A 16,166-nucleotide genomic window follows, 5' to 3' on the forward strand; every position below is an offset into this window, starting at 1 on the left:
AGCTATAGCCACGGATTTTAAAAATCCGTCGAAATTGGCACAGGTTAATCACCCTATCCCTTCATAATGGTGGGGAATTTGATTTAATTTTCACCTCACTTTTAGCCCACTCTTCCTGTTTATAATCCCCCCCCCCCCCATATTCATCTCTTCACTTATTTGCTCTAACCTCATTGTTTTCTTCAATTAATTTCTTTAACGGTTCCTTCGTTTTTTATTATCAATTTCTAAATAATTTGGTATTCTGGTTTTGTCCTTTGACTGCTACTTGTTAAAGAACTTTTTTAAAGTGAAGATGAACAAAAGAGAGTTTTTTGAACAAATTTAATGTTTGTTCCATTAATAATCTTCTATTATTAAGATCATTGATTGAGAAGTTTGAGATTTAGGATATTAAAGACAAGAGATTGTACATTGTTGGGCAAAATACGAAATGTGTTGAATCATAGATGATGATAAATTAAGGGATAGCCATAAAATTTTATGTAAGGGGACGGATTAATATAATTTTAAATTACAAAAATATATTATCCATATAAAATAAAAATAAAAATATATGAAATATATGAAAATTTCAAAAAAATAATTAAAAATGATTGTCCATATCAACTCTATTCGATTTATTTATAATGACGATGATGATGATAATGAAGAAAAAGCGAAGGCAAACTTGTATCCAAATTTAAATTTTAGGCAGGAATAAAGGACGTTTGTGCCACCATTATTATAATTGCTTCAAACACAAACTATTGTCAAACTAACTTAGCCTAGTCATTCACAAAACTCCAATTCTAAAAAGACAATTCCAACTGTTATTGCTTTATGCCTCATGCAACCGTATGATTGTCACCATCCATAGCCATTGGTAGGGTACTAGTCGTCGTCGTGTAGATGTAGCAATGACGAATCTATTTATTTTAATAAAAAATTTGATAAAAAAAATATCCAAGGCTCTTGTACTTTTTAAAAAATAAATGTGATCTTTAAGTTTTTTTCCATCTAAATGTGACGTTCAAACTTTAAAAAGAATTAAATATGACCCTTTGACCAATGATTTTTGTATTTGACCATTAAGATATTAAAGTAGCATTTCACGATGTTGATGTAGCAACCTAGTGACATGGTTGATGAATTAATTTGATTTTTTTGATTGAGTTCGAGGGTCTAATTAATTATTTTTAAGTTCAATGGATTATTTGATTATTATAAAATAAAAACATTTAAAATTTAAAATATTATAATATTAAAAAAATATAAAAAAAATATAAATTAAATTGTTAATAATTTAAAAATATATATTATTTTTCACCTTAATTTTAATCTGATTTTTATTTATATTAAATATAAATTCACTCATCTTGCAAAAGTTTTATTTTATATATTTGCCTTTAATTATCGTAAATTCCAAATGTCTTTCTAATTATTTTTCACTAGATTTTTAAAATTGAATTAAGTAAATATTACAAAGTCTTTTTAAAAAAATAAACTTATGAAATTAACATTTATTTATACATTATCATGAAACTATTAATTAATATACCCGTCAATTTGTGTTAGATACAACTCAATAAAGTTAAGGTGGATATGGACTCCATGTGGTCGAGATTTTTGGTCAACCCCAATATTTATAATTTTTTTTAAAAAAAATCAAGGAATAAGAAATTAGTCTCTACAAAATAAAAATAAAATAAAACTCACATTAGAATTGACATAGACAAACCTAACAATATAATTATACTACTAAATGAAAACAAAACTCAAATTAAATTTTTTCTCTAAATTAAGTGAATCATTTAATAATGACTTTTTCAATTACTATGATTAATGTGTGTGTGTATATATATATATATTTAAAAAAATTAAATTAATTTTTATTTTTAATATTTTTTTATATTTATATATAAAAAATTTAAATTTAAAATATACTTTTAAAAAATAATAAGCCCCAAAACTTTTAAAAATCAATTTGACCGTCAAACTCAATAAAAAATCAATTTAGTCATCTACCAAATCATCAGTCATATCATCAATCACCGTGAATTGTCACGTCAGTATCGTAGACTGTCACATCAAAACTGTAAAATATCACGTCAGTATTGTAACGATTAATGACGAAAATAGTTGGTCAAAGAGTTACATTGAATTTTTTCCCCTAAGTTTAAGGGTCATATTGAGTATAAAAATAATTCAAGGACTACATTAATTTTTTAAGAAAGTACAAGAGTCCCATATACATTGTTACAAAAAAAAATGATATTCGTTTATTTAGAAAAATCAATTGTGATAAAAAGATTTTATGCCTGACATAATCATCTTAAGATATTTATAAATTATACATATAAAAGAGATTTTAATTTTGAATTGTGAAGAGACACACATTAATCTAATAAAATCTTGAGAGCTTCGTGGGATGTATAGACAATACTACTAGATTTAGACATCAGTATTTGATTTAATGAGTGAAATAATTTGAATTAGTTACATTTATGAGTATCATTCGAATTTTATTTAAATTATTAGTTGAATTTATAAAATTTAAATTGATATGATATTGATTGATTCTAATTTAAACAACTATCCTTAATAATATATATATATATATTCAAATCTTATGAATTTAAATTCGACACAAAATTGATATTCAAACTAAAATTTTAAGGTAATTTGAACAACTCAAAAATAAAAGTACTTTTTATATTAAATCACATTTTATTTTGATTGTTAGTTTTTACCTTTACTATTTTAAAAAATATTTAATTAATATTTTTAAAAATGATTATCACGGGCCTTGTGATAAGCAAGTGTAAGTTCCAATTTCAAAGGCCCTACAAACTAGCAATTTTGTTCAAGCATTGAAGCCAGTAGGGTTAAATCCTTTGAACCCAAAATTATACACTTCTCTAAGGCCACTTATTGAGTCACAAATTTACTAATCAATTCATTATATTTAAATTTGAGATTTACTCTTTTTATTTTACTTTTACATATTTTAATACATTCAATTTTTATAATATTAATAAATTTAAATTAATGACACCATCAATTATTGTTAAAATAATTACATACATTTTTACCATTGTTTGATCCTAAGTCAAAACAATGTGAACATTTAATTAATAATATTCAACTAATAATAAGATTACATGTTGTTTATAAGGGGTGTTAGTATTCCTATCAATTATGTAATAATTATTTAGTTTAATGTAATGATTAAGTGTTGCTAACTATAAATTTCAAGTTTGATATCTCTCGTGTTTATTTATATTGTCATTAGCTTTTACCGATTTGGTATTGTGTCATTATTTTATTAGAAGATTAAATTAATTAAATTAATTAAAATAAAAATAAAATAGTTTATAAATATTAATAATTAAATTTATTAAATTTTTCTTTACTTAGGGTCTAACTGACATCTTGTATAAATTTTAGATACTAAAATTATTATTATTATTTGGTTGCGAAAGGGAGCATTTAAGCTAAAAAATAGATGTCCCTTGTTCCAATATGTAATGGGATAAGGGAGAGGTAAAATAGTAGTCTGTCCCAACACTAGGTTGAGAACAGCTTCCGTAGAGACCTCTAAATTATGAAATGTCCTCCATGAAACTCGATCCCACGACCTCAATGTTAAGCTAAAATTCTAACTAATTAAATCTTGTCTATCTGTTCCTAATCTACTGACTATAGTTACTGACAGTTGCGCGAAAGTATATATTCTGAAGGTTAAAATTATTCACCTTATATTATCCTATCATTATTTCAAACTTTTTAACAACTAATGGTTAAAATAAAAAAAATATAATGAGATAATTAATTTTATAGTTTACCCTAATATTAAAATAAAACGGGGCGTTAAATTAAAATTGAGATATCAAAACATGAACCTACAAGCAGAATTAAATCTAAAATTACATAAGAGAACATCGAGGGCCCAGTATTAACATTGACCAATGATCAGCATATGAATTCATACGGGACCGTAGGAAATTTTGACCACTTCAATTTCTACTACGTCTTCGTTAAATTACTACAACGACAACGAAAGGTTAAGGTCTAAACCACCACCTTCTCCGCCAGCGTCCTTGCTTTCTTTTTCCGATCCATGTTTTGTTTTCGAGGAAGGGCCTGCATCATTCAACACCAAAGGATTCTTAGACCCGGAAAGGGAATCCTCCACGAAATCTTCCGGTCGGAACGTCGGATTCCACTGGCCGTTGCCACCAGCAGCAGCAGCCACCTTGTCTTCCTCTTTCGATCCATTCGGCACCACCACCACTTTCCTTAGACAATCACGCACCTCCCTTGTGCTTCTTATCAAAGCAAAGAACTTCTCCACTTTCTCTTCTTCGTCACCTTCATCGTCCTTTTCTTCTTCATTCCCCATTTTTCTCTTCCTTCTTCCACTCTCCTCCATGGCTACTCTACCTAATGTGTATTCTTTAGAGCATGAAGAAAAAAACTATATAATCAATTAAACTATAAAAATGTTACAGACAGAGGAAAGTGAGAGGAAATGGGGTTTTCGTTGCCGGTGAGATGAAGTAAAAACCGTGTTAGTTGACTGATTTTATAGTGTCATCACCATGATTTTTATCGAAAAAGTGTCTGATTGAAGGGTCGGTAGTGACAATAATGCCCCTGTGATTCTCTGCAAAGAAAGGAGATGAGCAATAAATAAAAGGACGGGCAAAATGGGATATTGAGTTAATATATTTTGGGTGGGGGGGGGACCAAGAGTATATTGTTTACGTCAATGGGGAGATCATGTTGCTAACAACTCCTATCTGACGCGTCCATTATGACATTGGAAACACAGGCTCTTTCCGGCGGCTTTTTTCACCAATGGGAATCCTTTAGGTCATCAAGGGCCGAGCCGGGGGTCCATCACCTCGTCTCACCTACTTCTTCATGAGATATCAAAGTAAAACGATTCGAATTTTTTAATCAATTTTTTTTTTAATTTGAGTAGAGTTTTACGTCCCAACTTGATAGCTACGAATAACAAGTTATGGTTAATTTCTCCATCCAAAATCAGCAAGCATAACTCTCCCTTTCTGCCTTCATCTTGACCACACATACTTAAACTATTACTTTTATTATATTTTGGTATATAAATTAACAAAATTGTTAACTTGATATTCTTTTTAAAAAAATTCAATGATGACGTTTCATTATTTTTAGTGATATATTAATATTATCGTTAAATTTTTAATTGTGTGATATCAAAATGAAACCTAAACATTAGATATGATTTTAAAAAAAATAAAATTTGAGTATAAAAAACGAAACAAAAATAATAATTTAGATATTATAATTTACCCTTTATTTAAAGTGAATGCAGATCTTAGTTCAAGTGAGGATGTTTACCTAAGTTCAAGTGAGGATGAAAACATCCGATTTTTCTTCAATAATTACCTACTTTATTGAATTTATTAATCTCATACAAAAACTTTATATATATATATATATATATATATACCACTGTTTAAAGCATTGAAGTGTATGCTATTGTTTTACAAGCTCATTTTTATAATCATAACATAATTAAATCTCTCAAATTAATCAAATGGAAATCAAGTCTTTTCAAGTAGGGGTGTGCAAAATTACCCGACTCGGTTGACCCGAACCGTCGGCCCGCTGACCCGGATAAAAAAAAAACTGGGTAATTTTATGAAAAAAATACCCGTGTTGGGATTTTCGAAAGCTCAAATTGACAACCGGAACGGTTTGCAAAGAGGGGTCGGAACGGTTTTGTGTTTATGGAGTAAGGAGATTGAAAGATAGAGAATTGCACAACGATATATAGTGGTTCGACTTTCTCAACCAAAGTCTACGTTCACTACCTTAGCTCCTCACCAAGGATTTTCCAACAAATTCACTAATTTGTTCTTTCTTTTTATGATAAAGAGTAACCTTACAAACTCCCTAGTTTTTCCGGGCTAAACTATAACATTTCCCTAGCTTTTACACGAGATTAGCTAGAATCTTTTCCCTTTACAAAAGGATAAGAAATGTAAAAAAGAAAACCTCTCTAAGGTAGGTGTTTACAAGATTGAGCTCACAAGAACAAAATATATACAAGAGAAAGATGAAATAAGAATGAAAAACTCTTCTCTTGTGTTTGATTGCTTATATAGTTGTTCTATTGCTTGGATAGTTGTTCTATTGCTTCTTCAAGTGTCCTTAGCTTGTATTTATAGCTTGGAATGTGTTTGAAGTCGTATATAGTCGTTGGGGGATGTTTTGGAGCCGTTTGGGGATGAGAAACAATTAATAAAACAGTTTGGAGCGTGGGGGGAATCGGTACCCCCTCATGGGGAATCGGTTCCCTAATTGCAATATGTTTTTGACCGTTAGACAGGGGGAATCGGTACCCCCTGGACAATCTGATTTTTTTTAAACCCTTTAAAAAGAAAATATTTTTGGCTCGATTAAGGCTCGAAATACTTTGTAAAATTGTTTTAAAATAGTTTAAGTATAAAACACAATTTTACACTTTAGTAAGGATTAAAATGAACTTTGAAAGACTTGGAGTAATATTTTGATATTCGAATAATTACATCGAATATACTTAGAAAATCTTTGTAAAATCTTAAAATTCATTTAACTTAATTTGTTATATCAAAACATCAAAATATTTTCAACAATCTCCCCCTTTTTGATATAACAAAACTTTTGAGTAATTTTAAGATTTTGAAATCAAGTTTGAAATTACTCCCCTTTACTTTAATACTTCTCTACTTTAACACCTTAACACTTCTCCCCCTTTTTGTTAAATCAAAAAGACTCTAATCTTTGAAGTTCAAAATAACTTTGGAGAGTAAGTAGTAAATTTGACATTTTAAAAATCATTTGAAAAATCAAAGCTCCCCCTCAATAAATGCATTCCAAATAAAATTTAGCTTTAAGAACAAGGCACTTAAACAAAATTGAATTTCAACAAAGAATAACAAACATGTTAGTAGCACATGAAATTCAATATATCCAAGACTAAAATACTTTATGCAATACTAATTGTTGAAATTTGATATCAATACCAATTGTTAAAATTAAGTGCATATGCATAAAGTTTTCCAAAAATGTTATGCATTTGAAAATTTTGATATCAATTGTTAGAGAGATATCATTTTCATTTAAACCACATGCATAAATATTCAAATTTAGGTAAAAAAAATTTAAAATTTGTAAAATCAAAGTATTTGAAAAGTTGATATCAATTGTTAGAGAGATATCATTTGCATTAAAACAAATTTTGACCAAAACTTTATTATGATGAACTAAAAATTCTGAAAAATCATTACAACTTTAAAATGTTCATCATAATCATCTTTTCAACATACATGAGATATTAAAACAATGATGCATAATCATTTAAAACCAAAACTCATACATGCTTAAAATCAAATGAGCAACCAAATAATCCAAAATTAAAAGTATTAAGCTTAGAGGTTACCCATTCATTTTTCATGTGTGGCTAGAGCATCTTGAATATCATCATTTTCATCACAATTGCTTCCACACACCTACAAGAGACATTTAAGTAGATTTTGGTATCCAAATTGCTTTGGATCCTTGAACGTTAGTTACAATGCCCCTTGTTCCTTTTGGAACCCATACTTGCCTAATTTTAAAACGTTTTTCTTTCTTCAAAGGACGAGTATGTTCCATATGACCATGATAATGGCAATGTGAGCGTTTTGCCATATTTAAACATAATAGGTTGATTTTAGAAATTAATTCTTTTTCTTTTATTAAGCTTTCAAACTTAACACCTAACTCAAAATTTTCTTTTTCTAAATCATTTATTTTGATTTTTGAAAACTCTAAATTATTTTTCAAAATTTCATTTTGATTTTCAAAATCAATTTTTGCTTTCAAAATCAAATTATCTTTATTTTTGAGTTTTGAAATTAATTTCGTATATTTGGAATTCATGGTCTCAAATCCCAAATACAACCTATTATAAGCATCTTGTAACTCATCAAAAGTAAATGAATTAAATGAATTAAATTCATTTGAGTTAGAAGATACCTCGAATTCTTCTTGAGTGGTCATGAGGCATAGGTTGACTACTTCATCTTCATCATTGTCTTCATCCACCTCATCACTTGAATCTTGATAGTTTTCATTGATGCCTACATCCTCATTCTTCTTCTTCTTCTTGTTTTCTTCTCTTCCCTTTCTTCATCTTCCTTCACCATCATCTCATGAGTGAGAAATGGACCAATTAGCTCGTCGAGAGTGAGAGGCTTTAGGTTTCTTGCTTCGATAATGGCCGTCTTCTTTGATTGCCACTCCTTTGGAAGAGAGTAATTCATCTTGCTCACAAGCTTCTCATTTGGGATTACTTCTCCATATCCCTTGAGACCGTTGACAATCACGGAAAATCTATCCGTCATAGCTTTGATGTCTTCATCGGGTTTCATCTTGAAGTTCTCGTAGCTATGGTTGAGAAGACTTTTCTTTGATTCCCTCACTTCGTCGGTTCCTTCATGAGTGACTTGGAGCTTATCCCAAATCTCTTTGGCACTGGAACAAGATGAGACTCTTCCATATTCATTTAGGCCTAAAGCACAAAATAGAATATGTATAGCCTTAGAATTAAGATGAAAATTTTTCTGCTCTTCTCTACTCCAATCGTTGTACTTGCCGAGTGGAGAGGAGTAACCGTCCATGATTGAGTACCAAGCTCCTAGATTGTATGATTGAATGAAGTACATCATCTTATTCTTACAATGTGCATAATTTGCTCCATTGAAGAAGGGTGGCTTGTTGACCGGTTGTTAATCCATAATAGGATATTCTTCAAGATAATAAGCACCAGAGGAAAAAGTCATTTCTTTGTAGGTTGCGTCGGGAATTGGTAGAGCTTCTTCTAAGATCGTCTCAAGGTGGTTAAACCTTCTTAACGAGTTAGGCTCTAATGCCAATTGTTGTGATTTTCAGAAGCTCAAATCGACAACCGGAACGGTTTGCAAAGAGGGGTCGGAACGGTTTTGTGTTTAGGGAGTAAGGAGATTGAAAGATAGAGAATTGCACAACGATTTATAGTGGTTCGACTTTCTCAACCAAAGTCTACGTCTACTACCTTAGCTCCTCACCAAGGATTTTCCAACAAATTCACTAATTTGTTCTTTCTTTTTATGATAAAGAGTAACCTTACAAACTCCCTAGTTTTTCCGGGCTAAACTAGAACCTTTCCCTAGCTTTTACACGGGATTAGCTAGAATCTTTCCCCTTTACAAAAGGATAAGAAATGTAAAAGAGAAAACCTCTCTAAAGTAGGTGTTTATAAGATTGAGCTCACAAGAACAAAATATATACAAGAGAAAGATGAAATAAGAATGAAAAACTCTTCTCTTGTGTTTGATTGTTTGGATAGTTGTTCTATTGCTTCTTCAAGTGTCCTTAGCTTGTATTTATAGCTTGGAATGTGTTTGAAGTCGTATATAGTTGTTGGGGATGTTTTGGAGCCGTTTGGGGATGAGAAACAATTAATAAAACAGCTTGGAGCGTGAGAGAATCGGTACCCCCTCATGGGGAATCGGCTCTCTAATTGCAATCTATTTTTGACCGTTAGACAGGGGGAATCGGTACCCCTGGGGGGAATCTGTTCCTCTGGGGGAGAATCTATACCCCCTGGACAATCTGACCCCTGGACAATATGATTTTTCTTGAAACCCTTTAAAAAGAAAATATTTTTGGCTCGATTAAGGCTCGAAATACTTTGTAAAATTGTTTTAAAATAGTTTAAGTATAAAACACAATTTTACACTTTAGTAAGGATTAAAATGAACTTTGAAAGACTTGGAGTAATATTTTGATATTCAAATAATTACATCGAATATACTTAGAAAATCTTTTTTAAAATCTTAAAATTCATTTAAATTAATTTGTTATATCGAAACATCAAAATGTTTTCAACAACCCGGCCAGGTCGGATACCCGACCCGACACTTTCCGGGTCGGGCCCGGGTCACAAAAAATTGATTTTTCCGGGTACCCGGTTACCCGAGTACCTGGTTAAGCTTTTTTTTACATCTATCTTTGCCATTCGTTCACCTACTTCTGATCATTATAATACCTTTACCTCTCTAGTATTTCTCTGTATTCTGTAAATAGCCGTTGCTTTATTTTGTATAAATTTGTTGCTTATGGAGTTCCGATGTACGATGGAAGGAGGTAAACTAAAAGGTCACCCCTTGAAATTCTGGGGTTAAGAATTCCATTCAATAATGAAATATTCTAATGTAAAGTTAACTTTGTTGGCATTACTGCTTGTGACTTTCTTCACATACAAGATTGCAACTTTCTTTCAAGCTATAGATGATGCAGTTACTGTTGTTGGGGAAAAACAAAGGTCTAATATTAAAAAAACGGTTGAAGTATCGCTCTTAGTATTCTTTATCATTGTTCACTGGAAAATGCTTTGGAGAAGATGACTATAATGCTTATTCTTGTACAATTTCTGTAAAGTGCTGTTCTTTTCCATTCATTTGTGATTTCTTCTTGTTCATATATCTCGAGTACCTCAAAACGGCGCATATCGGTGTGAACCTTGTGGGTACGTTCTGGATTTTAAATGCGTTGGACTGCCGTACGACAAGCATGATCTAACTTATCACAAAAATGTTGTGAATCTCATGTATTTTCTGTAAATGTACAAGTATAAATTATTTATCTATAAAAAAAATTGATGGTATTCGGGTACCCGCAAAATCCGGGTATCCAAAACATCCGGGTCGGGATACGGACCGAGAAATCACCGACCTGGCGGGTACCCGGATTTGCACTCCCCTATTTTCAAGTCCACTCATATATTAAACTTTTTCAAATTGATAAAACAATAACCAATCCTTTCCGAACCATTTCAAATTAAAATTAAAATTTATTTTAATTATATTATATTTCTTTAATATAAACTAATCTATAAATAGATTAAATATCATAATTAAATAGTAAAATTATATTTGAACTTGAGTAATTTTAGGTTCATGTGGATCAAATTTTACCAGAAATAATCAAATCAAAATGAAACTGAATACAGAATAAAATATATAATGACAAATTTAAAGAAAAATTATATTATTAAAAAAGAATAATCATAAAATCTGAAATATGCAATTTTCCAGAATGAAATTAAGAATATATACTATGCACCTTAGAATTTAAAAAAAAATATTATTCAAAAATACATTTTCAATAAGAAAAGAAACATGTGATATTTAGATATAAATATAATATGATAATACAATTACTGTTGTTATTTAATCTCTATTTAAATCAAGTTGGAATCTCTAAATCATGAGCTTAACCCTTTTATTTAAAGCAACTTTATTAGATAAAACTGGTGGTTGAGTCATTTCGTTTTTATTCTCTTGCCTTATTCGTCAACATTACCGGCTTGCAATTACTTCTTTCTTCTTTTTTCGCCAATTTTTTTTCATGTGACATGTTGTATTTTATGACCTTTGCTTTCCAGGTAGAGTTCTGAGTTCTCTTTTTCTTTTTTCTTTCCATGTCTTTGCCAATCTGGGTATTTCAGCAATTTTCTATCTTGGCTTGGTTTTAAGCACCGTTTGGTCTTATGTTGGATTATTAATTGTATAATTTCATATTAAATTTATTGGTCTTAGATTGGATTATCTGATTTTTCAGATTGTCAATCGATGGTTTTTGGAGCAGATTGTTGTCTTTTGCTTACTCGGTTTTTAGTTTTTAACCTCACCCCCTCAGCTTGTTCCTTTCTGCATATTCATGTTTTTTTTTGTTTTGTTAAATTCTCCTCTTGTATCTAGGCGCTTTCTAGGCTTTAATTTTTTTTGGGGTTTTAAAGCTTTTATTGATTTATACATAAATTAGTTAAGTATAATCACTTGGAACACAATAAAAAATTAATTTTCCATCATAATTTTAGTGTTGACATGCATGGTCAGGGGGCGGAATTGATGTACTAGAATTTTGAAGCTGAATTCATTTCACTGCTACCACTTTTGATCCTTGTTAATTACATCTTGATCGGTATTGAGAGTTACATATGCTCTGTAAACGGTTGGGGGAGTGAGATATAAATTTGTTAACAATGAAAGTTCTCAATTTTGAAATTGGGAAGAGGTCCCAGTTTCATGTTTTATCAATCTTATGTGTACCTGGTTGTGTAAAATATGATCTGCTGCTTAATGTAGGTACTTAGATAAATAAATCAAATTTCATGCCATAGTAAATTGTCACTATCATCCAAAAAAAAGTCGATTGATGGGGTCCGAAGGGCCGGCGGCAGTTACCATCCATGTGACTGGTTTTAAGAAATTTCATGGAGTTTCAGAGAATCCAACTGAAACAATTGTTAGTAATTTAAAGGAGTACACAGAAAAGAAAGGGTTGCCAAAAGGTGTAATTCTCGGCAGCTGTAGTGTTCTCGAGACTGCAGGACAGGGAGCACTCACTCAACTATACCAGACATTGCGATCTGCCTTAAGCGGGAAGGATTCTAGATCTCCTTGTTCTGGGAGAATTGTTTGGGTTAGTTACTCACTTTCAATTGTCTAGTAATTGCTTGACAAAATTCGAGCTTCGCATTTCTTGGTTACTGTTACAAACTTCTTCAGCTACATTTTGGAGTCAATAGTGGTGCAAGTAGATTTGCTATTGAGCGTCAAGCTGCAAACGAAGCTACTTTCCGTTGCCCTGATGAGATGGGATGGAAACCTCAGGTCAGATATATCTCTTTCCCACTTCTATGGTGCATGTGCAATTTGGCATGCCTCTTTCTTCTCAAACTTTCTTCCTTTTCTTAATACTCTGTTTTGATTGCAGAAAGTACCAATAGTTCCTGCAGATGGTGGAATTTCACGTGTACGAGAGGTAGTATTGATATCGATAAAGTAATCCTTTTTTGTTTAGAATGGTTAAAGTTAAACCTGATGATAATATTCATCTCTTACCCCCATCCTTGAATATTTTCCTTTGTTACCTCTGTGCAGACTTCTCTTCCTGTTGAGGAGATTACAAAGGCCTTAGCAAAGAAGGGATTTGACGTGATGACCTCTGATGACGCAGGGCGGTTTGTGTGCAATTATGTTTACTATCACTCCCTTCGGTTCGCTGAGCAGAGTGGAGTCAAATCTCTCTTTGTGCACGTCCCTCTCTTCTTGACCATAGACGAGGATACCCAAATGAAATTCGCTGCTTCCTTGTTGGAGGTACTTGCTTCTCTTTGTCAGTAACATCCTGCATCCACTCGTCTTTATGTCCAGGAATTGATACAGTTGTGTGGTTGTATGTAAGGGTGGATAGAAGGATGCATGTTTATTGAAAGGCTTTTAATAAAAGGATAAGTGTATGAGAATGAATAAAAAACGTGTTTCAGCACATACACCACGCCATATGTATTTCTTTCGTTTCTTTCGTTCCTCTAAATACTTTATCTGGTGCTTGGTAATTTCTCATAATCCTTATGTTAATATGTCAATAAATTCCTGTTTGCTTCTATTACCAGAAACATTTGCTTATTCTTCCGAGTATATCTTCTTGCACTTTTTCTTAGCCCTAATTGTTGATGTAGTGCAGAAACTAAAATAAATTAGGACTGAACTATAACGTTCAGGGGAGTTTCTGCATTACTTTACTTTCACTAACTCATTTACACCTTAACCCTTGATGCTTCAGTGCGTTTCGTGCTAGACGATTATCTTGTGTTCATTAGGAAGTTGCATGCCAGCTTAGTTTAATGTCTTTTCATGCTGTGTTGGCTGGAGGGCTTATCATCTTCTATAATGGTGGGTTATTTTGTGTTTTCAAAGTAATGTTACACCTCTTTCAGGGAATGTGATTAAGGGATGGGTTATGGGATATCTTCAGTTCCATTTTTGGTGTGATTTGGTATGGGTTTAATCTGTGATTATGAAGCATAGTTTGAAATCCCATAAAAATATAGAACTTTCTGGCTAGCAGTGGATTGAATTTCATACAACTTAAGAATCCATCATTCTTTTTTCTTTGATCTATTCCTTGGGTATTTGATACAGTTGATTAGTCTTATATACTTTACATAATCTGATTCAATAACTATCCACATAAATGTGTGTTATCAATAGTGGCGTTAGTTTCCTCCATCAAGCAATGAACCGGTGGAATAGTGTGTTAGGACAGTTCCATAAGCATTTCAGCAAAAGGGAATCGTTACGATGTGTCCTCGGGTGGTCGGCAGCAGCTCGACTTGTGCCAATGTAAGGTTTATGCATGGAGTCAAGTTGCCACAAGCAAAACTCATCGGTGGACTTCTAACATCATATGAACACGTAATATTTCATATAGATGTCATTAATCACAACTGCACTTGTCTGGTTACTGCAGTTTTTGGTGACGCAATAGTATTGGTATATGATAATCGAACAACACCTCCATGCTGATGTTACGGAATTCGACTTTGGCCACACAGCCCGAGCTGCCTTGTCAGGTTTTAATGTGGAAACTGTTGTCGGAATTCTGTATGACTGAATCCAAAATGCTGATGTCAGAAACGCATGCTCCTGAATGATTGACCCCGAGACTACCGGTGCTACAAATAAGAAATATAAAAGATGTTAGCCTAACCTAGAAAATTCCAAATACAACATGTTGCACATATAGCAATGTAACTTGAAAATGATGTGAACGAAAACAGACATAAGCAGCCTCCTTCAGCAGACCTAAGATGTTTGATATATTAAGAAAATGGCAACACCATAGCACCCGGCTCCAATTGATACACACTCGTCGCCTAAAGGATCATCAATGCAGTGGATACATGGAAATTATTTCAAAGTCTTCTAGGCTCTCGATTTTTATTAAATACATGCTCAAGATGTAATAAAACTACAAAGAAAATTCACCGTTTGATATGAAGGAATTATATGCACATTATTTGTGTTGTCGATGTGAATTCCATCTGTGTTGGGACTTTGGGCCGCTGCTTTGCTAGTCAGTCATTCTACACGGATGCCACTGCCGGGGTTGAATTTGAAATGGAACTGCAGAATGTTCATTTTAAGGCCACCACCTTGCATTAACATACCATTGATTCTGTCATTTAACTAAGTTATTTAACTATCACTTATTTTACCTTCAAGACTTTGGAGTTTGAACCGGAGAGCCTTAACATCCTGGGAGATGAGGCTTGTAAATTACGCAGTCCGGAATCAACCTACCACATTTATAAACATCACAAAATGGTTAAACCATAGGTGAAGTTAAAACAACTAAAAGAATCTCATTTTTGTTATTCAAATAAAATATTACATGGCAGCAAAACTAACCATAAAGCCAAAATAAATCATTCCGAAGGTGGATCTCTTACTTGAACAACTACACCGTAGCGGGTGCGCCAAATTTGTAAATCCAGCCCCATAAATTTGAAACTTGGTAGAGGAAAAATTCAATAGAGGAACATAAAAAGACGAAATAATAAAAATTTTACTCCCATTGAACTGATGCCAGGAATTAACAACCAAAACCTTCCCTCCATACAAGCCTACTGCCTAACTGCTTAAGACAAAGGAACAGAATCCATAAGATGACAATTCAGAATTCAGAGCTATGTTAGAAAACAACATTCTTCTAAAGCACTAGCTGCTACTAGAATCAAGTCTAAACATTTTGGAAAATGAACTGGCGAAGTAATTAAAAGGAATACTATCACATCTATCGGAGCTTGGCACGTTTGGGAATAGCACTACTAGGAGGAGCTCAAGATTTCCCAAAGGCCTTCATTTTCTTTCTCCTCCTATCCTCACTATCTGATTCATTCCCTTTCTCCCTGTCTGCATTGCTTGCTTCCCTCTCCAACCCCTCCCATGTTTTCCCCTTCTCTTCTTCTGAGTCTCCTCTGAATCTTCTTCCTCTTCATCCTCAGATTCAACCAGTGATGCACTATCAGAGTCATCATCCTCTGACTCAGATTCAGGCTCCATATCAGATGGCTCATAACCCGGATCAGACTCCACTTCATCCTCAGAATCTGAATCACTAGCTTCCAAGTTCAAAAATTCCCAACCCCCATTTTCAATGAAGCTCTGGGGATCATCAGTAACTGTCTTCAGAATCTGCCGCCACATTCTTCTAAAGCACTAGCTGCTACTAGAATCAAGTCTAAACATTTTGGAAAATGAACTGGCAAAGTAATTAAA

The 16,166-nt window shown here is 32.5% G+C and overlaps 2 protein-coding genes across 3 annotated transcripts; one reads left to right on the plus strand and one right to left on the minus strand.

Moving 5' to 3' along the window:
• Window positions 1-3,834: 3,834 nt before the first annotated feature.
• LOC120162014 lies at window positions 3,835-4,553 on the minus strand. Its single transcript, XM_039172207.1, has 2 exons — window positions 3,984-4,553; window positions 3,835-3,951 (listed from the first exon to the last, which is right to left on the minus strand). Exon 1 carries the CDS (start codon window positions 4,412-4,414, stop codon window positions 4,028-4,030), a length of 387 nt encoding a protein of 128 aa, XP_039028138.1. The 5' UTR covers window positions 4,415-4,553; the 3' UTR covers window positions 3,835-3,951; window positions 3,984-4,027.
• Window positions 4,554-11,359: 6,806 nt separating this feature from the next.
• LOC120162013 (pyrrolidone-carboxylate peptidase-like) lies at window positions 11,360-13,501 on the plus strand. 2 transcript variants are annotated; one of them, XM_039172204.1, is made up of 5 exons: window positions 11,360-11,482; window positions 12,186-12,522; window positions 12,609-12,713; window positions 12,817-12,864; window positions 12,984-13,501. In XM_039172204.1, exons 2-5 carry the CDS (start codon window positions 12,256-12,258, stop codon window positions 13,224-13,226), a joined length of 663 nt encoding a protein of 220 aa, XP_039028135.1. In that variant the 5' UTR covers window positions 11,360-11,482; window positions 12,186-12,255; the 3' UTR covers window positions 13,227-13,501. The 2 variants fall into 2 exon arrangements, with proteins under 2 accessions (XP_039028135.1, XP_039028137.1); XM_039172206.1 differs by having other exon boundaries at window positions 11,436-11,536.
• The last annotated feature ends 2,665 nt before the right edge of the window (window positions 13,502-16,166 follow it).

The sequence above is a fragment of the Hibiscus syriacus genome, unplaced genomic scaffold (genome assembly GCF_006381635.1).
Source record: "Hibiscus syriacus cultivar Baekdansim isolate YM2019G1 unplaced genomic scaffold, ASM638163v2 tig00111402_pilon, whole genome shotgun sequence".
In the NCBI taxonomy this organism is placed as follows: Eukaryota; Viridiplantae; Streptophyta; class Magnoliopsida; order Malvales; family Malvaceae; genus Hibiscus; species Hibiscus syriacus.

What these genes read in the sequence shown, in the direction of transcription:
- LOC120162014 (XM_039172207.1), bottom strand. Translation starts at nt 4,414, where the DNA reads ATGGAGGAGAGTGGAAGAAGGAAGAGAAAAATGGGGAATGAAGAAGAA.
- LOC120162013 (XM_039172204.1), top strand. Translation starts at nt 12,256, where the DNA reads ATGGGGTCCGAAGGGCCGGCGGCAGTTACCATCCATGTGACTGGTTTT. An exon ending in GTTCTGGGAGAATTGTTTGG is followed by an intron (nt 12,523 to 12,608) that starts GTTAGTTACTCA and finishes AAACTTCTTCAG; the next exon opens with CTACATTTTGGAGTCAATAG. An exon ending in AGATGGGATGGAAACCTCAG is followed by an intron (nt 12,714 to 12,816) that starts GTCAGATATATC and finishes TTTTGATTGCAG; the next exon opens with AAAGTACCAATAGTTCCTGC.